The 21157-nt window shown below is 47.4% G+C and overlaps 1 protein-coding gene across 3 annotated transcripts in view; it reads left to right on the top strand.

Annotated features, from left to right (window-relative positions):
* Positions 1-21157, top strand: part of LOC140425025 (thiamine pyrophosphokinase 1-like) — a 275878-nt gene that overhangs the window by 16989 nt on the left and 237732 nt on the right. For all 3 annotated transcript variants that reach the window (XM_072508806.1, XM_072508805.1, XM_072508804.1), the window contains exon 2: positions 6133-6279. In XM_072508806.1, coding sequence (XP_072364907.1) covers positions 6184-6279 — 96 coding nt within the window. In that variant the 5' untranslated portion in view covers positions 6133-6183. The remainder of the gene's footprint in view (positions 1-6132; positions 6280-21157) is intronic.

Here is a 21157-nt window from a genome sequence, read left to right as displayed (position 1 = left end):
CCGCGTTTCCCTCGCTTCCTCGGTCGGCGGCTGCTGCTGGATGATCCTGGGATCCGATGGCAGATGTCAGCTCTTGTGGAAGGTAGGTGGTTGCGTCTGGCGGGGTCCAGGGCGCTGGCGGGGACCAGGGCGCTGTTTACGTATCTGGGGTCGCGTCTGGCAGGGTCCCGGGCACTGGTTGAGGTAGAGGGATTGCTAGGGGGGCATGTTTGCCATCCGGATGGGTCCCGGCGTTCTGCGGGTGCGGGAATGCCTTGCAGCGCGTTCGGATCCTCGTGCGCGGTCTCCGCCGTTTCGGGGGTCCTGGGTCGTGGGCAGGGGCACCCTGAGGCAGGTTGGGCCGGGTCCCGTGGTCTGTTCCCTCCCTGGGCGCTCCTGGGGTTGGATCTTGAAGTAGGCCCGGTCGAGCCTTTACGTGGATTTTTCTTTCTTCCATCACCAGGTAGGTCGGGTCGCTGGGCTGGTCTCTCGGGGTTGCGTTGGGCCGGGTCTTGCCGTCGGGGGTCAGGTCGGGAGCTCCGGGGACTGGGCAAGGCGATCCGGGGGCTGGCGTCGGTAGTTAGGCCGGGTTTGGAGCTCCGAGGTCTGGGTCGGCTCCAAATAGAGGTCGGGGCTTCACTTCCGGTTTGGGCCCGATCTTCTTCCAGGTCGCTGAGGTCAGGTCGGGCCGGGTCAAAAGGTCTCCAAGGGCCTCGGAGGATGTTCAAGCCTGCAAGGCTTGACAGAGCTGTGGGACTCTGTGCTACAGTGTACTCAGACATGGACACTGATTGTATCAGGAGAGTGCTGATCAGCATCTGAGAGATGGGAGTTCTGTACGGACTCAAGTTCTGTTGTCCTGACTTTTCCTCTTTAGGATGTTGATGATTCGTGGATGAGCAAAGTAAAGCTGGAAAATTATGTTATGATACAATTTTGGGCAAGGTTCTCAAGTGTCTTTATTAGCCACTTGTGGTTTTACCATGCACCATTTTTGGGAGGTAAATCACCTTAACAACAAAGCATCAATATACAGGGAGGGGGCGACTGTAAATCATAAGAACATAAGAAATAGGAGCAGGAGTAGACCAGATAGTCTCTTGAGGCTACTCTGCCATCGATGACTGATTTTGTGCTTCAACTCCACACATTAACGGCCAATCCCCATTTTCCTCGACCTCCTGAGAGATCATCTATTTTAGTCTTGAATGTACTCAACGATGGAGTGATCCTCTGAGGTAGAGAATTCCAAAGATTCACAACCCTCCAAGTGATGGAATTTCTCCTCATCTCAGTCCTAAATGATTGACCCTTGTCCTCAGATAATACCCCATCTTCTAGATAATCCAGCCAGGAGAAACAACTTCTAAATTTCCACCCCGTTAAATCCCTTCAGAATCTTGAATGTTTCATTGAGATTACCTCTGAATCTACAAAACCCAGAAGGGAGAGGCCCAATTTACTCAACCTCTCATCACTTGCCCCTCGCCTCAGGTGCAGTGACCTGCAGGTTAAATCATTGAGAGGTAATGATTTAACCTAGGGGAGAGCCACCGATGGGCCTCTGGGACTGTGGCGACTTTTACATATACATTCTAGGAGCAAACCACATCAACCTTCGCTGTACGGCTTCCAAAGCCAAGTATTTATTTCCTTAGGAATGGTGATAAAACTAAGCACAGTAGTCCTATACAATTGGAGCAAGACTTCCTTATTCTTGCATTCCAATCCCTTGGCAGTAAAGATCAGTATTGTAGCCTGGCAGTTACGAGGCGGAGGCTCTTCATGTGAACAGACGGAATTTATTGATAACAAGAAACAATGGTCCAGAGGCCACTGGGGTGATCACCCGCTCTTGGCCCTCATTGGTCCCCTGAGCCAGGTGACACTCTTTTGCTGTGCAAAGAGACAGGCACCTCAATCTACCACATCCTTCCCCCTTTTAACTTTTTTTATACAATCTTCAAAATTAATCTACTCAACCCAAATTCTTCACAGACATTATACACACAAGTTCAATACTTGTAAATCGATGTCGCAATTATTTGATGATGAGAACTTGAGGCTTGCATTTAACATAACACTTCTACTAGCGGGCTTCAACTATGCACAGTTCCGAACATGGGCCGGTATTCTCCCTTCTGGGGACTAAATCCCCATGCTGGCGGGAGAACCGGCGCCAACCACTCCAGCGTCAACAGCCCCCGAAAGTGCGGATGCCGGAGAGGTTGGCGCCGCTCCAGCCGACGTCGAAGGCATGCGCCGAAGGGCCAGCGTGATCTCGCGCATGCGTGGAACCGCCAGCGTGGTTCCGCGCATGCGCAGACCGGCCGCCGTATTTTGGTGCATGTGCGGGGGGGGTTCTCTTCTCCTCGCTGGCCATGGCGGAGTCCGACAGGGACCGGTGAGGAAGGAAGAAGTGCCCCCACGAAACAAGCCCACCAAAGATTCACGCCGGCGGGACCGGTCAAAAACGGACGGCCGCTCTGCCCATCGGGAAAATCGTCGGGGGGGGGGGGGGTGCTGCCAACGGCGTGGCGTGAATCCCGCCCTCGCCCGAAAAACGGCGTCGGAGAATACGCCCCCCCCGGCGATTCTCCGACCCAGCGGGGAGTCGGAGAATCCCGCCCATAGTCTTTCATGAGACTCTTCCATACAGGCTTGCAGATTTCCAAGTTCTGTCTTAGGCTCTGTGCTGATCAAGGGCTATGTACTTTACTCTGTGGACGCTGTCACTCTCCAATCCTCAGATGGCTTTTTTTGTCAAGTACCTTATCTACAATGCATGCTGGTACCCTCATCAAAATGCTGCACAGTCTTATATCTTGATAGCTCATTCACGAACTTGGTCTGTCAATTGTGATGGGGATGGCCATGGTACTCTGTTTCTGGTACTCTGTTTCTGGTACTCTGTTTCTGGTACTCTGTTTCTGGTACTCTGTTTCTGGTACTCTGTTTCTGGTACTTCACTCGTGTGATAAAGTTCCTTCCCATTTTAGCATTTCTATTTGCATCTTTCCCGTCGACCATGTCACCATATTTGTTGTTATACTTATCTATGAGTGTGACCATTTCTGTGATCTTATTCTGACATGTTATCTCAGTTTCCATTGTTGATTGCATCAACCAATCTTCTACTTGTGCATGAGGAGTTTATAATGCCATTCATGTACATGAGGATTTCTTTATACCATATATCCGCTTCCTCCTCCACCCCCACGTTTTTCTCACTCTGGCACCACCAGATGCTATTCGATCTGCGTTCCAGGTCTTTGCGGAAAATTCCTGATCTACTGACATTTTCAGAGCTTAATACCCTGTTACTGAACATCTTGGCGTTCTTTCTCAATCACTGTAGCTTTCTTCTGGCCATAATAACTTTCTCTTGCCGAACAGGCTCACAACTGTTTTCTGATTCCTCGCTCTGCTTTTCAATCCATTCAGTTTATCTATCTCTAAGTCTCTTTGAAGCTGAATCCAACATTCTCTCCAACAACATTTGATAAGAGTCTCTGCCATCTCATACTGTGAATGGTTTGGGGCCGTTGCCACTTACCCTTTGTTGTGATTGTGTCGAACTCCACTTCTACATTCAACATTGTTTACTCAACAATTCTCCTGAATTGCTAACTTATCCCAACAGTTGTGTTCTTCCTTTGGGTTTGTCCACAGCTATGTCCTCCGCAGTACCCTGAAGCTCCGGAAAGTTTCTGCCTCTCTGCAGAATGCCCATATCTCAAACACATCAGTATTTTCCACACAACTGGTAGTTATTCGTTCGATTAGATCGCCATAGAATTCCCAATAATAGCTCTTGTAAACCTCCATTTGCTTAAGCTCCTCTCCCCTGTCTTAGGCACTCAAAGCTCCATTAGACTTCAACATTGGAATTTCATCTTCTAGACCCCTAATATTTTCCTTTGGTGAGGCAATCTTGGTATCGTCTGTTTGAAGTATGGCAGCTCTCTGTTCTTTAGCAGTGACTGATTCTGTTTCTAATCAGAATTTTGATTGTTTAATGTTTCAGGCTTGGTTTGTAAGGCAAGTTCAGATTCCTTCTTCGACAAATCCTGTTTTAACTAATCAAACTTATTTTTTGTGAACTTTGAATAACTTTTGTAGTAGATGATACAGCGTGTCCTACATGAACGCCAAGGATCACATCCTTGATGTGTTTCACTTTGACTTGTAGTTTTCTTACTCGTCATCAAATCTGATAGCCCTCATTGCAATGGGATGTCCTTGGCTTTACATTCATTCTAATGTTGGGTTCTGCTTACGCTTTTTCTCTGGCTCTGACTTTAGTTCCCCTTCTGCTATCTGGTGTATGTTGTACTGTTTCTTACTGACCTTGATAGATTTCCTTGCCATTCCCTTTGGCATAGTGACTTTGATGTAGCTGCGATGCTTCTCGTTTAGACCAGGGTCACAAACTTTTCACGAATTTCCTACTCGCTGCAGTTTTCGGGTAAGTTTACCCAACTCTATTCTCTTCACTGTTGGCTGTCCTTGTCTTTGTTGAAATTAAACGAACACCCACAGGTTGGTCGTGTCCTCGTAATCAATTTTATTCCCGTCGACAATGTGGTAGCCTGGCAGCGAGGAGGAGGAGGCTCTTCATGTGAACAAACAGAATTTATTGAGAAAAATAAACAAAGATTCAGATGCCTCTGGCCTCGCTGCCCTGGAGTAGCACAGAGCTGCTTCTTCAACCTTTACGACATATTCTGCCCGGGCGAGGACTCCGCCCTCTGGACTGATACCCGCTCTCGGTCCCCATTGGTCCCCAGAGCCAGGTGACTGTTCTCTGTTGTGCTGTCTTAAAGAGACAGACAGGCACCTCAATCTACTACAGTCAGAATACAATTTGCTTTCCTAATTGCTTCTCATACCTGCATGCTGACTTTCTGTGTTCCTTGTACAAATGCAACCAAATCTGTGACATTAACATTTAAAAGTTTAATGCCCCTTTAAAAATATTCTGCTTTCCTATTCATATTTTCAAGTGAATAACTTTGCACTTACCAAATTATCTATCACCTTGTATTATCTTAACTTGCATGTATCTCTTTGCAGTTATAATATGGAATAGACATTATGGGTTTTGTACTATCACTTAACTGCTAAAAAATCAACACTCTGGAAAATGGAAGTATTGTGAATATGATTTGTTCTGAAGAAATGGCACAATTCATAGAAAAATAGAAATACGTGAAATTGATGACCAGGAGAAGACCATGTCCTGCCTCACACCATAATAACCAGAGCATTGTGATTACATATTCCAGGGGTTAGCATTGCAGCCTCACAGCACCGAGGTCCCAGGTTCAATCCCGGCCCTGGGTCACTATCCGCCTGGAGTTTGCACATTCTCCCCGTGTCTGTGTGGGGTTTGCCCCCACAACCCAAAAGATGTGCAGGGTAGGTGGATTGGCCATGCTAAATTGCCCCTTAATTGGAAAATCTGAATTGGGTACTTTAATTTTTTTTTTAATATTACATACTTCCAATTTCACCCTCTCCTTCCCACATCAAGATGCTACCAATTTATCTCCTGGAGATGCAAAAAAACAGGAAGAATACCTTTAAGGGAAAATGTACTTTGGAAAATTCCTCTCACGTTCATGGACTGAGGCTAATTTGTCCTGTATTTCAGAACCAGAATTCACCTCTTTTATTAACTAAGAATAATCAGACCATTATTGATATGTGTACATGGTTAGTCAATGAGAGTTTTACTATGCAAGTTGCATTGTGGTTTCATCAAATTTCTGCTGAGGCATGACAATTTCTTCACAAAGTAGAAACCACATTATGTTCAAAGCTTCAGAAACCTCCAGACTGATTTATCTCAAAGGAATAATTATTGCTGCTATAATCGTTTAAAATGTTAGATCATGGAATTACATCAGTCAATCAAGGTCTCCACGGTAGGCTCGAGTTAGGGCTTTTGAAATCACAAAGAACCTCTGATTTGAATCTAATTGCTTCGAACATTCGCCATTCAGAACAATAAGCTACTGACTCTGGTGTCAGAAATTAAAATCTTGACTATTTTTTAAATGGATGTTTGATCTTTATGTTCTGTGGCGAAGATGAAAAGAACAAAAGGATGATTAAATATTAATGGAAGTGCTGTCATTTGTATGCTAGGTCGATGATGTTATTGTACTTGGTGGGATTGGTGGACGCTTAGACCAGATCATGGCCAGTGTGGAGACACTCTTCCATGCCACAAAGATAACTAAGCTCCCAGTTATCATCATTCAGGACACATCCCTGGCCTACTTACTCCAGCCTGTAAGTAATTGACAACTGCAATAAATTGTTCTTGCAAAGAAGTTGATTGACGCAAATCTTTTAATCCATTATTTTTTCCAGGTATTCATCGTTCCAGTATTGTTGATGGATTGACAAATTTTGTATGTCACAATAAATTGGACTTTAGACACATACCTTTAAGCGATATGATCTCTGTCTGATATCGGAATGGCCACAGCATTTTTATTTAAAGAAAACTTATACCGTGCAAATATGATTCAACAGCCGTCAGCCAATCAATATACTATCAGGAAAGTGGAATCACTGATGCTATTCGGAGCATCAAGGGATGATGAGCAGGAAACAGGAGTTGTATTCAAAAAACCTATAGCTATTTAATGGAAAAATTTGGTAAAAAACTCCACTGGCTGTAAATGTGAACTCTTAGTATTGATTTTTACAACCCAAAACAACCCTAAGATTTAGGGGTTCCTTTGCTGAAGAGAAAATCAAGCTATATAAACAGCAGCTCTTAAGCCTAACTTGATATTTATCTGGATCTATAAAGTAGAATATAAAATGTGTGTATTAATTTAGAATTCACATTAAATAAAATAAGAGATTTGTACTTGCGAAGTCTACCTGAAACTTGGGCCAGAAGCATTAATTTGGTGGGAAAACGAGCCAACTGCATCAAGTCACTGAACTCCAGAAAATGGCTGGCTGGCATTAGTTTACTTATTATTTGCCTTCTGTGGGTTTTCTTTGTTGTGAATGCTGCTTCTTTTCTCTTCGCAACTCACCTGGACATGGGATCTATAACTGTTTTATCTTTCTGCCATGCCAATGCCTGTAATTTATAAAGAGAATACTTCCAATCTGTTGCCAATACATTGGTACTTACCAAAGTTATGGAAGGTGATTTTAAGTGGATTCAGGAAAGGGAGACTGTGACTGATAGGGAGCCCATTAGCTGGGATTTAGGAGAGGTTGAGAAGGAGATCTTGTCGGCACTGGTCCAGTACAACAGGTATGATGTAACTGCTAGCTTCGCGGTCAAGTAGAAAGACTCCTGTGAGGATAACCACAATGCGGATCAAGGCTCAGAAGGTTGTCTGGAAGAGGAATCAGTAGGTGGGGAAGAGCAGAGAATAAATGTGGTAGCAAAAGGGGGTTTAATCCGGGAGATGCACAGCATCCTCTGCGACCAAGAATGAAAATCTCTAAGGGTGCTGGGGAAGGGATATTGTATGGTGCTGGAGAAGAATTTAGAAAGGGAGGCGCTAAATGCAGTTCTCATAGTCATAGAATCATGGAATGCACGACGCCGAGGTCCCAGTTTCGATCCCGGCCCTGGGTCACTGTCCGTGTGGAGTTTGCACTTTCTTCCTATGTTTGTGTGGGTTTCGCCCCCACAACCCAAAGATGTGCAAGGAAGGTAAATTGGCCACACTAAATTGCCCCTTAAATGGAAAAAATTAATTGGGTACTCTAAATTTTTTTTTAAATGTCTGTGTGGGTCTCACCCCCACAACCCAAAGGTGTGCAGACTAGGTGGTTTGGCCACGCTAAATTGCCCCTTAATTGGAAAAAAATAATTGGGTACTCTAAATTTATTTTTTTTAAAAATAAAATCATAGAATTTACAGTGCAGAAGGCCATTCAGCCCATCGTAACTGCACCGGCTCTTATTTTGCCAGGGGGCAGTCTTCAGTAATATGAGTCATTGATTGGGGTGTACCACAGCCACAGTCTGGGTTCCCTGTAACATAGAACTGTTAACATAGAACATACAGTGTAGAAAGAGGCCATTCAGCCCATCAAGTCTGCACCGATCCACTTAAGCCTTCACTTCCACCCTAGCCCTGTAACCCAATCACCCCTCCGAACCTTTTTGGTCAGTAAGGGAAATTTATCATGGCCAATCCACCTAACCTGCACGTCTTTGGACTGTGGGAGGAAACCGGAGAACCCAGAGGAACACTCCACTTCTACTTCCTAGGTGTGGAAACGGTTGTGAGTGCCCACTGTTGGCATGGCAAGTTGAAGCTGGGTCAACGAGCTGTGGGATCTGTGATCAGGAAGTGGATTTTAATGGTACGTGTGCTGTTATTCCTTGTCACGCTGGTCTTACCCGTACAGGTTGGTGTGATAGGGGGGGCGAGCAGCAGGTGGATTGGTAAGGTCCTTGTGTAGCGGCAGGCTTGGGTTGATGTAAACCCTCTCCTCAGCTTTCTTGTTGCAATTCCCTCCTTGTATGAGGGAATGGGACGTTGCTTAGGACTGGGAGCCAGGGGAGTGGAATTGATCAGAGGGTACCTGAGATCATATGCATTATTTTGTTGAGATGGGTATTTACAAGACTGGTATGGGATGAGTTGAACCATATTGGTGTGCTGTACTCTGCAGTCAAGTAGACAATGGCAAGAGCTCAGATCCTTAAGGCTTGAGCAACTGTACTCGTTAAAGAGCCAGCAAGTTCGTTGAGGAAATTGTTTTGTGGTTTGATCATGGCTGCTATCTTGCTCAGATGTTCGATCAAGATAAATAGGATGCTGTTAATAATTTTGTCTCTTGTCAATCAAGGACATATTTGGTTCTTTCTTGGCACTGACATTGTGAAGGCGGAACATAAGTGAGACTGTTCTGAGCTGCTGGGCTGAAGGCACCAGGTCTTACAGTAATTGGCCAGCTTTGCAGCATCATTCTTCAGTGTTGACTCTAGTTTATAAATTGTCCCAACCTGAGAAGCACAGCAAATATCACCAACATTGGTAATCTTCTGAGACAGGGTTGGAGGCAGATCATTGATATAGATATTGAAGATGGTTAGGGCTCTAACAGATCCCTGGGAAACCTGTTGGACTATTTCCCCCAGGTGCTTGTCCCATTACCCATGTGCATCCCAAACCGTGTTCTCAGAGCATAGTTTCTTTTTTATTCCTTTGCGGGATGTGGGCGTCGCTGGTTAGGCCAGCATTTATTGCCCATTCCTAGTTGCCCTATAGAAGGTGGTGTTGAGTTGCCTTCTTGAACCGCTGCAGTTCTTGAGGTGTAGGTACACTTACTGTGCTGTTAGGGAGGGAGTTCCAGGATGTTGCCCCAGCGACAGTGAAGGAATGGCAATATATTTCCAAGTCAGGGTGGTGAGTGACTTGGAGGGGAACCTCCAGGTGGTGGGGTTCCCAGGTATCTACTGCTCTTGTCTTTCCAGGTGGGTTTGGAAGGTGTTGTCTTCGGAACCTTGGTGAGTGCAGTGCATCTTGTAGAGGTACACATGGCTGCCACTGTTCGTCGGTGGTGGAGGGTTTGAATGTTTGTGGCTGGGGGAGCAATCAAGCGGGCCGCATTGTCCTGGATGGTGTTGAGCTTCTTGAGTGTTGTTGGAGCTACACTCATCCAGGCAAGTGGAGAGTATTCCATTACACTCCGGACTTGTGCATTGTAGATGGTGGACAGGCTTTGGGGGTTCAGGAGGTGAGTTACTCGCCGTAGGATTCCTAGTCTTTGACCTGCCTTGGTAGCCACATAATTAATGTGTCTATTCCAGTTCAGCTTCTGATCAAAGGTAATCCTCAGGATGTTGATTGTGGGGATTCAGCGATGGTAATCCCATTGAATATCAAGGGGCGGTGGTTAGATCCTCTCTTGTACGAGATGGGGTCATTGCCTGGCACTTGTGTGGCGCGAATGTAACTTGCCACCTGTAAGCCAAAGCCTGGATATTGTCCAGGTCTTGCTGCATTTGGACATGGACTGCTTCATTATCTGAGGAGTCACGAATGGTGCTGTACATTGTGCAGTCATCCACAAACATCCCCACTTCTGACCTTATGATGGAAGGGAGATCATTGATGAAGCAGCTGAAGATGATTGGGCGAAGACACTACCCTGAGTAACGCCTGCAGTGATGTTCTGGTGTTGAGATGATTGACCTCCAACCACCACAACCAATGGCACCAGTGGTCCATGGAAGGAGGACTCTTGAAATTTTGGCAAAGAGACCAGTGTACCAGACCATGTTGCATGCTACAGTGTGATTGAGAAAGACGGCGCATGCTTTGAGGTTATCTTTAAAGCCATTTTCAATGACGGTGGTTCAGCCAAGGACCTGGTCGCATGTGCTTTGTCTTCACTGAAAGCCATTTTGTTCAGCTTTCAAGATTTCCACCACCTCTGGTTCTAATTGCAGTAAAATGAGACTCTCTAAGACATTGCAGCACACAAAGAACAGTGGTATGACTATGAAAGTAAACTGGCTCAGAACATAAAAGCAGATAGTAAAAGCTTTTACAAATATATAAGACAAAAAAGAGTGGCTAAGGTAAATATTGGTCCTTTGGAAGATGAGAAGGGAGATTTAATAATAGGAGACGGGGAAATGGCTGAGGAGCTGAACAGGTTTTTTGGGTCAGTCTTCACAGTGGAGGACACAAATAATATGCCAGTGACAGATGGAAATAAGGATATGATAGGTGAGGACCTTGAGATGATTGTAATCACTAAGGAGGTAGTATTGGGCAAGCTAATGGGGCTAAAGGTAGACAAGTCTCCTGGCCCTGATGGGATGCATCCCAGAGTGTTAAAAGAGATGGCTAGGGAAATTGTAAACGCACTAGTGATAATTTATCAAAATTCACTAGACTCTGGGGTGGTCCCAGAGGATTGGAAAGTAGCAAACGTGACACCACTGTTTAAAAAAGGAGGTCGGCAGAAAGCGGGTAATTATAGGCCGGTAAGCTTAACTTCGGTTGTAGGAAAATGCTGGAATCTATCATTAAGGAGGAAATAGCAGGGCACCTGGAGGGAAATTGTCCCATTGGGCAGACGCAGCATGGGTTCACAAAGGGTAGGTCGTGTCTGACTAATTTGGTAGAATTTTTTGAGGACGTTACCAGTGCAGTAGATAACGGGGAGCCAATGGATGTGGTATATCTGGATTTCCAGAAAGCTTTTGACAAGGTGCCACACAAAAGGCTGCTACATAAACTAAAGATGCATGGCATTGAGGGTAAAGTGGTAGCATGGGTAGAGGATTGGTTAACTAACAGAAAGCAGAGAGTGGGGATAAATGGGTGTTTCTCTGGTTGGCAACCTGTAACTAGTGGGGTCGCTCAAGGATCAGTGTTGGGCCTGCAGTTGTTCACAATTTACATTGACGATTTGGAGTTGGGGACCAAGTGCAATGTGTCAAAGTTTGCAGACGACACTAAGATGAGTGGTAAAGCAAAAAGTGCAGAGGATACCGGAAGTCTGCAGAAGGATTTGGATAGGTTAGGTGAATGGGCTAGGGTCTGGCAGATGGAATTCAATGTTGCCAAGTGTGAGGCTATCCATTTTGGGAGGAATAACAGCAGAATGGATTATTATTTAAACGGTAAGATGTTAAAACATGCTGTTGTGCAGAGGGACCTGGGTGTGCTGGTGCACGAGTCGCAAAAAGTTGGTGTGCAGGTGCAGGAGGTGATTAAGAAGGCTAATCGAGTTTTGTCTTTCATTGCTAGAGGGATGGAGTTCAAGACTAGTGAGGTTATGCTGCAATTGTATAGGGTGTTGGTGAGGCCGCATCTGGAGTATTGTGTTCAGTTTTGGTCTCCTTACCTGAGAAAGGACATATTGGCACTGGAGAGAGTGCAGAGGAGATTCACTAGGTTGATCCCAGAGTTGAGGGGTTTAGATTATGACGAGAGGTTGAGTAGACTGGGACTGTACTCATTGGAGTTTAGAAGGATGCGGGGGGATCTTATTGAGACATATAAAATTATGAAGGGAATAGATAGGATAGATGCGGGCAGGTTGTTTCCACTGGTCGGGGAAAGCAGAACTAGGGGGCATAGCCTCAAAATAAGGGGAGGTAGATTTAGGATGGAGTGTAGGGGGAACTTCTTCACCCAACGGGTTGTGAATCTCTGGAATTCCTTGCCCAGTGAAGCAGTTGAGGCTCCTTCTTTAAACGTTTTTAAGAAAAAGATAGATGCCTTTCTAAAGAATAAAGGGATTTGGGGATATGGTGTACGGGCCGGAGAGTGGAGCTGAGTCCACAAAGATCAGCCATTATCTCATTAAATGGCGGAGCAGGCTCGAGGGGCCAGATGGCCTACTCCTGTTCCTAGTTCTTATGTTCTTATGTATTGTTCAGTAGCTTGAAGGTTGGTTTGGGTCTTCGCCTGGTTTTGGGAGGCCAATGACTTTTGACATTTTGGACATATGCCAAGGTTTAGGATGTCTTCCTTCACAGGTAACACTTGTGAGGAATTGAACAAACCAGAAGCGGGCACCTGGACCAAAGTGTTTGAGGAACTCAGGAAGAATGTTGTCATAGCCGTCAATAGTGCCCGGCTTGATTTTTTTTGTAGCACAGTTTCTTTCTCCACTGAAGTGAAGGGTTCAGGACATGATCTGAAGTTGTAATACCTTCCAAAGGCTCTCCACTCCATCTTTATTTACGTTTTTACTCCTTTCTCCAGGGACGCCTTTCCCATGTGGAGGAGATGGGGCGGTACTTTGTTGACATTTACAGATGGTCGGCTTGGTGTTAGTTGGTGCTGAGCTGCTCCAAGGTGGAATAGGAGCCTCCAGCATTTCTGTCTGGAACAGGTGAAACAGGTATCTTCCCATATAGCTTGGCAGGTAGAGTCCAAGGACTCCAACAAGTGATCAGCTGCATCTGAGTCACCACTTTCCTCTTAATGTTGAAGGAAAGAAGCACATTCTTCTTCGAGGCAGTGGGTGTACACTGGGTGATAGATACCCCCGTGGGATGGGTTTGGCCGCCACTTTGCGGAAGACTTTGCAGAAGGAATATGCCTGCTCTATGGTATACGACATGGTATATGGTATTATTACTACACCTTGTTCCAATGCCTCACGGTATTTCTCCCAGTTGGCTTTACGGAGGTTTCCCCTCTGCTTCTTTGAGCTGGCGGTCATAGATAGTTGAAGGCTGATGTGGACCAGAGTTGGTCTGTGCTGGCTGTATGGTATGCTGTGCAATCCTATGTAGTACTTTATAAATTTTGACTTTGAATGTTAGTACAACAAACTGGCTGTTTCAGCGACAGTCTGATCCACAGAAGGTCAGTTTTCAGTGAGCTTTGGAATGTAGAAAATGTCATTTGCACTTGTACCGGGAACTAGAAGAGAGCTGTCTAATTATAGGCTTGTAAGCTTATAATTACTTGTTGAAAATTAATTGAAACAATGTTTAAAGACAGCATTAGGAATCACCTTGAAGGACATGGTTAATAGAGGGCAGGTACACATGGTTTGAGGAAACAGGTTGAACTTGACATTTTTAAAAATTAAGGGAAAAATTCTCACCCTTCTGCATAAGGGTTACCTTTCTTTTTAAATGATGTTTCACACTATTCCACGCAAAAGGTGACTGGATGGACAAACCCATGGACCTGAAGGGAGTTTTGATTAAAGAAAGGCAAGTGGAAAGAAAGCAATGCTTGCTAGTTAAAGGACAGACATTCAGAATGACATTTGGTTGCGAGGCTATGTACTTGTAGATGCAATCCTGTTTTGTTATTTAGATTTAAAATTTTATGTAGCTGTTATACAATTAACAACAGCATTTTTGTAATGCCTACAAATGCAATAAAATGTCACAAAGTACATCACTGCAATGTTGGCAAACAAAATTTGATACTGTGACACCAAACCATGTTTGAGTCACTACTGTGTAACATGTAATGTTTGAAAACCCTATACACAGCCTTCTGTAGCTGTGTATTATTGACAATGATATAGTAGATTTTCTATTGAGGTGATGTGAAATTGGACCTTAAAATGCATTTTGAAATGGGACGTTGTAACTCACTTTGCTTTAGCATACCAACTTATCACATGTAGGGGATTTGATATAAAATTAATTTGGATTTTGTTTTTGTTTGTTCCTTGTTAGGCCCTCATGCAAGGCTCAGTAATGCTCAATAAATATTTTACTGGTAATTATCAGGCTAGATAGAAAATATCCATCAGCATTCCTCCCATTATGCTTGAGTGCACATTTTGTCCGCGCTCATCTTTTCATTTCATTTCATTTCATCTTGGTCCGTAGCCACAGCTTCTCACCATCTTAAAGGGATGGGTTATTGAAGAGCCAAAAATCTTTGACTGCATTTGTACCATTTCCTTACCAGATCGGTGTGCCTGCCAGCGAAAAGACAAATGTGACATAGAAAAGGCATTTTTAAATCTTTATTGTATGGCCTGGGTAAAATGTCTGTCAAATTTGAAATGTATGCAAATTGAAGGGTTTCTCTTTAAACTTGGTTCCTTGTGAAAATTGCCTGAAGGGCACTGTCAGTATTGTGCTGAGGCTTCTGCTCATTTATGTACAGCAGTTTGCTGCATAGTACTTAGAAATAATTGACAACGTGGAAGCTTAACTGAACATGGGAAATACGCTATTCATGAAATTATTCAATCCACAAGCATGCTGAAACAGAATATTTAGTTGGAATGAGAAAAACATCAATGTTGCTAAACTTACTGGATTTTGAGTTACCTGATACATTTCTGCTGTTGAATCAGTGAAAAGACCCTCAAATTTGAGAAGAGTATGGTTTAGCTTTTGGTATTTATGGAAGCTGTTTGTTTTCTCCCCAAGTTCCCCTTGCCTGCTGAAGCTGTTGTTTTTTTGCTGGGAAGCATTTCCAAGATAGTTGATTGCCCCTGACTTAAGTGATCATTCTTCACGTGTTAACTGAGGCAGTAAGTACCAGCAGACTATTTGATTACACATATGACATCAACGTCTGATCCTCTTCTCCCCCAAATTTGTGGTAATGGTTACTGGACAACAATCAGGAGCATGGCCCTGCTGAGTTTTCTCCCCCTCCCCAAAACTTGAGCTGCTAAAACTGCACCCCACCAGTTGCTCTAGCTGAGACCACCTGACTTAACACAGTCGAGGAATTGAAGCTGGGGCCTTCAGTTTGGATGACATATTACTAATTTGGACAGTGGCTTTACCAATAGGTCATTGGTTCACTACTTGACTTCTATATAAAAAGCAGTACAGTGAAAAGTAGATCATTTTCTATTCGCCACAACATTTTTATTGTTAGTAAAAGCTTTTAAATTTAAACAAAAAAATTATTTTTCTCAAGTTTTTGTCCTCTTTCTCTCAGAAGGTGTTGATTCATGCTGTGTACGGTTCCATGGGTGGCAACAGCCCACAAAACATCAACAAAGTGATCATTCATCATGTATGAACCTAAACAGCGAATGCCGGTATGACTATAGCAACTATTTTAGCCAAAACATGACTTTCACCGCATTAATACACACTTTCCAGAATAGGTCACCAGATTGTGGCGACTGCAAAAGGCTGTTTGTCAAACAGCCTTGACAAAGGCTGCTTCAGCACAAAACTTAAATCTGAAGATTTGGTTATCATTTGCTTGAAAGGAAATTGACAAAATAAGAACATATGAAATTGAAGGCAAAGAAAATTGTTGCTTCTTATTCTTTGGTTTGGAGCTCGCTTCCCTTTGGCTAGACAATAGGGTGTGGAATTATTATATGCATCATAACAGTAGCATAAAAGCAGCAGGCATAGACCACCAACCTGTCAAACCTGCTCTGCCATTAACCCAATTCCGCCTTCCCACACTATCCCCCTATTCCATGAATCTCTTCACATCCAAAATCTTCCAATCTCTTTCTTGAATATACTGCACAACCGAATATGCAGATTTAAGTCAAAATTATTCTCCTCATCTGAGTCCTAAATGGTCAACTATCAAATTCTGAAACTGTGATCCGATTCTTCAGTCTAGATTCCTTAACTAAGGAATCACCCTGTCAAATCGTTAAAAATGTTGCACGGGATTCTCCGTTTCTGCGACTCAGTGTTGACGCCATTGCAGAATTTGTGGACTAGAACGACAAAAAACCTGGCGCCGCACCTGGACTGAATCCGCCATCGTTAATGGGCTGGCACCGGCAGCAAGTGGAACACAACCGATTCTAATGAGAAACGGTGCCGGATTCGCCGGTTTCACGATTGACAGTCAGGAGGCTGACAAGCTGCAGCCGCATATACACACTGCACTCCCCACACGCACCATCCCAGCCAACAAGATGGCAGCAAGGAGAGCAGCACCCCGTTTAACAGACGCCGAGCTGAAGACCCTTCTGGACACCGTAGAGGAGGAGGGTGACCCTGTACGCCGGCCCAGGAAGGACGCTGCCAGTGACCGAGTACATCGTGCCTGGACACAGATGGCAGAGGCGATTAGCGCCATAAGCAACACCATCCGGAACGGACAGCAGTGCATTTCCTCCTCATGGCGGCCAGAGTGAAAAGGCAGCACTGTGCCCCTGGCACGAACCTGCGTCCCATACACTCATAACCCCCCCCCCCAAAAACCTGGAGGGCAGCCGAACCCCCACCCTGCTCCACGTGCCAGCACCCACACCGGCCACCATGGCCCTGTGCCCTGGCCACTGACGCCACCAGCTGCCTACCCCCTGGGTTGCAGGCATCAGACTGTCCAACACTGTCATCTTCTCGCCCCCCCCTCCCGCCAACGAGGGGAAGGCCGCGCATAATCGGCAGGAGCTGGACCACCACCCCTCACTGTGGCCGAGCAGAGGGTCCTCGACACGGTCAGCGGCCCGGAGGAAAGATAGGTCGCCTAGGTGCTCGGCCGCGGGCAAGGAAGTGAGACCCCACTTAGTTGTGGTTCCCTGTGACACGTGTACTAACCCCCCCCCCACACCCCCCACCACCCTCACCCTACACCACCCACAGCCCTACCCTCATCCTACACTACATCACCCTCCATCCTCACCCCCACTTCCCCCCCTAGCCCGCCGTCGAACCATGTGTCTTGCCTTGTGTCTTACAGGACCAGCTGGAGATGGGGCGGGTCCATCTGGAGTTCCCAGCTCCCAGCCAGTGTCACAGCCGGAGCCATGGCTGGGAACGTCGGCGGCATTGCCCAGGGATTGGCTGATGTGGTGCAGACACAGAGGGCGGTGGCCCAGTCCCAGCGGGAGATGGCGCTGTCATGGTTGGTGTAACACAAACCCAGAAGGTGGTGGCACAGTCGCAGATTGATGTCAGTATCTCTACATCATGGCAGAGTGCTGTGGCGCATCCCAGACAGAGATGGTCCACTCCCTGTGCTCCATGGCCACGAGCGTGCGGACCCTGAGCGAGACCAGAGCGGGCAATCGGGACTGGCAGCGCCAGGTCGCGGGAGAGCTTAAGGGGATGGCTCCCCTCGCACCCACGTCTCATGGAGTAGCCCGGGGGCCATCGGGTAGCACGAGGGAGGAGGTTGTGATGGTGCCCATGTAGGAGACTGCCGCAGGGGAGGTGTCAGAACCCCCGCAGCACCTCCGACACCCCCCCTTCCCCCCCCCAAGCCGGGCCCAGTCGCCCCATAAGACACCTGCCAATGGGGAACCAACAGGGAATCAGCTCGCAGGGCAGGAAACTCAGCAGGCCACCTCCACTTCTGCTGCATCGCCTGGGCATCCAACTAGGCATAGGGTTAGGGCCCGTAAGACCAGAAAATTATAAACTAGTTAAGTTGGCATGGGTACAGGGCACAAATCTGTCAATATTTGTTCACATTAAACACCTGTCACCACTGTTACAACCTGCCTCGGTTCTCTGTCAGATTGGTGTGAGGGGAGGGCTAGTCTGGTCTTGCCGGAGGGGGGTGAATGGGCGGACGTTGGCGGTGGGGAACAGGTAGACCCTGTGGGTGACCTAGGCTCCATCACCCCAAGGATCCGATGCGACCGTATGATGGAATGGCCAGCTTGTATGCAGGGATCAGGGTGGATGGAGGAAAGAGCTACCTTGGGCAGGAATCAGACATTGCCAAATGATGTGGAGCATCAGAGCTCATTGCTGAGCGGGTTGTCATCATCCTCCAAACCATAAACTGTCATGATATTCAAGTGAACATCACAGCACATAAACACATACATAATCATAGGCACAGCAACGGACTAATTAGCACACACAACACGACAGCCAATCACAGACAAGAGCATACACAGTACAAAACAAGAAACACGACACTTCCTGGGCAGTCCATTAGGAGACGTCACAGGGCAAGGACCTCAAAGCCAGACACTCACACAGTCACCACGTGCTGAGTACCAAGTTTGTTGTATAAATAGTTTAACAGAATAAAACTGCGTTGTACCAATCGCAACCGTGTTGGTTCGTCTGTATCTCAGAGCACCCAACACTTCATGAACCAGACTCGATGTTAATTCCAATCCATGGCACCCACTCTGTAATGTTTCAGGTGTGTATCACAAAGGGAGTTGCGGGAGGAGGAGGCTGGGGGTCGAGGAGGTGTGTGGGGGTGGGATATGGTGTCCGTGCCCCTGATCAGTTCTCCCCCCCCCCCCCCCCCACCCACCCACCCCCCAATTGTGAACCTGGAGGCATTCCCTGGGCATTGGCCATGCCTGCCTGGGCTCCATGTCTCGCCCACACTCGCCCTCCCCCGCATCTTCCTCATTGAGCGAGGCCTGGTGTTCCACCTCCTCCTCCAGCACATCACCCCTCTGCCACATGATGTTGTGGAGGACGCATCAGGCTGCCACGATGCGGACGATCCTCCCAGCATCATACTGGAGGCCTTCTCCAGTGTGGTCCAGCACCTGAACCGCATCTTCAGGAGGCCAACACACTACTCGATCACGGACCTGGTCGCTGTTTAGGCACCGTTGTAGCGGGTCACCACGTCGGTCTGTGACCTCCGGATAGGTGTCATCAGCCATGGCCGCAATGGATAACCCCTGTTGCCCAGGGGGCGGGGGGCGTCTCAAATATGTCACGAGAGTGCCAGGATGAAGGAGACGAGCATGCTGCCCGTGTATCGAGCACAGACGTGTATTATGCACAGCTGCTCGTAACATATCAGCTGCATGTTCATCGATTGGAACCCCATTCAGTTTGCGTAGAGCAGCCTGTAATCTGCAGGCACTTGTAGGGGGACATGCATCCCGTTGATCACCCCCTGGACCTGGGGAATCCCGGAGATGGCAGGGAACCCCGCTGCCCAGGCATCCTGGTGGGCCCGGTCCACATTGAAGGGCAGCACGGTAGCATAGTGGTTAGCACAATGGCTTGACAACGCCAGGGTCCCAGGTTCGATTCCCCGCTGGGTCACTGTCTGTGCGGAGTCTGCACGTTCTCCCCGTGTCTGCGTGGGTTTCCTCCGGGTGCTCTGGTTTCCTCCCACAGTCCCAAAGATGTGCGGGGTAGGTGAATTGGCCATGATAAATTGCCCTTAGTGTCCAAAAAAGGTAAGGTAAGGTGGGAAAGTGGGGATAGGGTGGCGGTGTGGGCTTAGATAGGGTGCTCTTTCCAGGGGCAGGTACAGACTCGATGGTCCGATTAGCCTCCTTCTGCACTATAAATTCTGTGAAGTGGATGTATTGAGCTACCTGAGCATAAAGTGCCTCTGTGACGGCACTGGTGCACCTGTACACCGTGGTCTGTGAGATTCCAGACAGGTCCCCATTCAGCGTCTGAAAGGACCCCGTGGCGTAAAGGTTCAGGGCGATTGTCACCTTGACGGCCACTAGGAGCGGGAGGTGGCCTCCCCCATACCCCCACGGTGCCAGGTGTGCCATGATTGAACAGATATGTTGCACTATCTCTCTTCTCAGCTGGAGTCTTTGATGGCATAACCGGTCCGGCAGCTCCTCGAATGACAGGCGAGGCCTCATGCAGCGCCTCATCATCACCTCCTCAGCCTGTTAGGCGGCTCGCTCTCCAACCTAGGTAACTGCCACCTTTCCCTCTGGAACGCTCCGCCGCTGCCCGCTCCACTATTGCAGCTTCCTCCTTCTCCTCGAGCAGTGCCCATTCATACAGGCGCAGGGCACTCCCATGGCTGCGAAAACTAGCAGGAAGGCCACCATTGCTGGTTGAATTCTAATACCAATTGACTGCAGGGGATGAAAGGCCGACATGTTAGCATGATGCATACCCCCTTGCCCAACCAGGTGTACCAGTCTACATGGCCCGAGTTGGCACTGCAGACTCTGATCCCACATGTCTTCCCCCCACCGATACCCGCACGCCTGGCCCCGCCGGTGGCATGCACCATGGGAGCCTCTGGCCCTGCACCCGTCTCTGATGCCAGGGTATTGCCGACTGGCATTGCCCTCACCAGGGGTAAGCACCGTGGGTGTTCCCTGGGTGGGACACCAGTGCCGACGGCAGGGTGGGTGGGGGTGAGGGGGTGTCGTGGAGCCAGCGTGGGGTGACAGCCATATGACCAGTGTCACTCTGCAGAACCAGGGTCCAAGGTGGTTGGTCAGCAGTAATGGTGGTCCATGCCTGGGCACCGCCCCAGTCCCATGGGGGTCACCCAGGCTACTCGGCCTGTGCTCCTGTCGCCCCCACCTTACCTGGCCCTAGCAGGGCCCTCCCTGTCCCAGCCAACCCGGCCAATGTCCGGCCTGGCAGCCCACAGTCGCTCCTCTCTGTATCCTATCTCCCCTCTCTCTCCTTCATCAGCCATCATGCCGGTTTCACAACTTTTAAAAACACCAGAGTTTATGGAGCTTAACCCTGATAAGTGCGAGTTGATTCATTTTGGTAGAAAAAATTTGAATGCGAATTACAGGGACAAAGGCAGGGTTCTGAGGAATGTGGAGGAACAGAGAGAACTTGGGGTTCATGTCCACAGATCTCTGAAGGTTGCCACTCAAGTGGATAGAGCCGTGAAGAAGGCTTCTAGTGTGTTAGCGTTTATTAACGGGGCTTGAGTTTAAGAGCCACGGGGTTATGCTGCAACTACACATGACCCTGGTGAGACCACATTTGGAGTATTGTGTGCAGTTCTGGTCACCTCATTATAGGAAGGATGTGGAAGCATTGGAAAGGGTGCAAAGGAGATTTACCAGGATGCTGCCT

The sequence above is a fragment of the Scyliorhinus torazame genome, chromosome 6, assembly GCF_047496885.1.
Source record: "Scyliorhinus torazame isolate Kashiwa2021f chromosome 6, sScyTor2.1, whole genome shotgun sequence".
Classification (NCBI taxonomy): Eukaryota; Metazoa; Chordata; class Chondrichthyes; order Carcharhiniformes; family Scyliorhinidae; genus Scyliorhinus; species Scyliorhinus torazame.
Note: the sequence above shows the minus strand (reverse complement) of the source record. Positions and strands in the feature narration are given on the sequence as shown.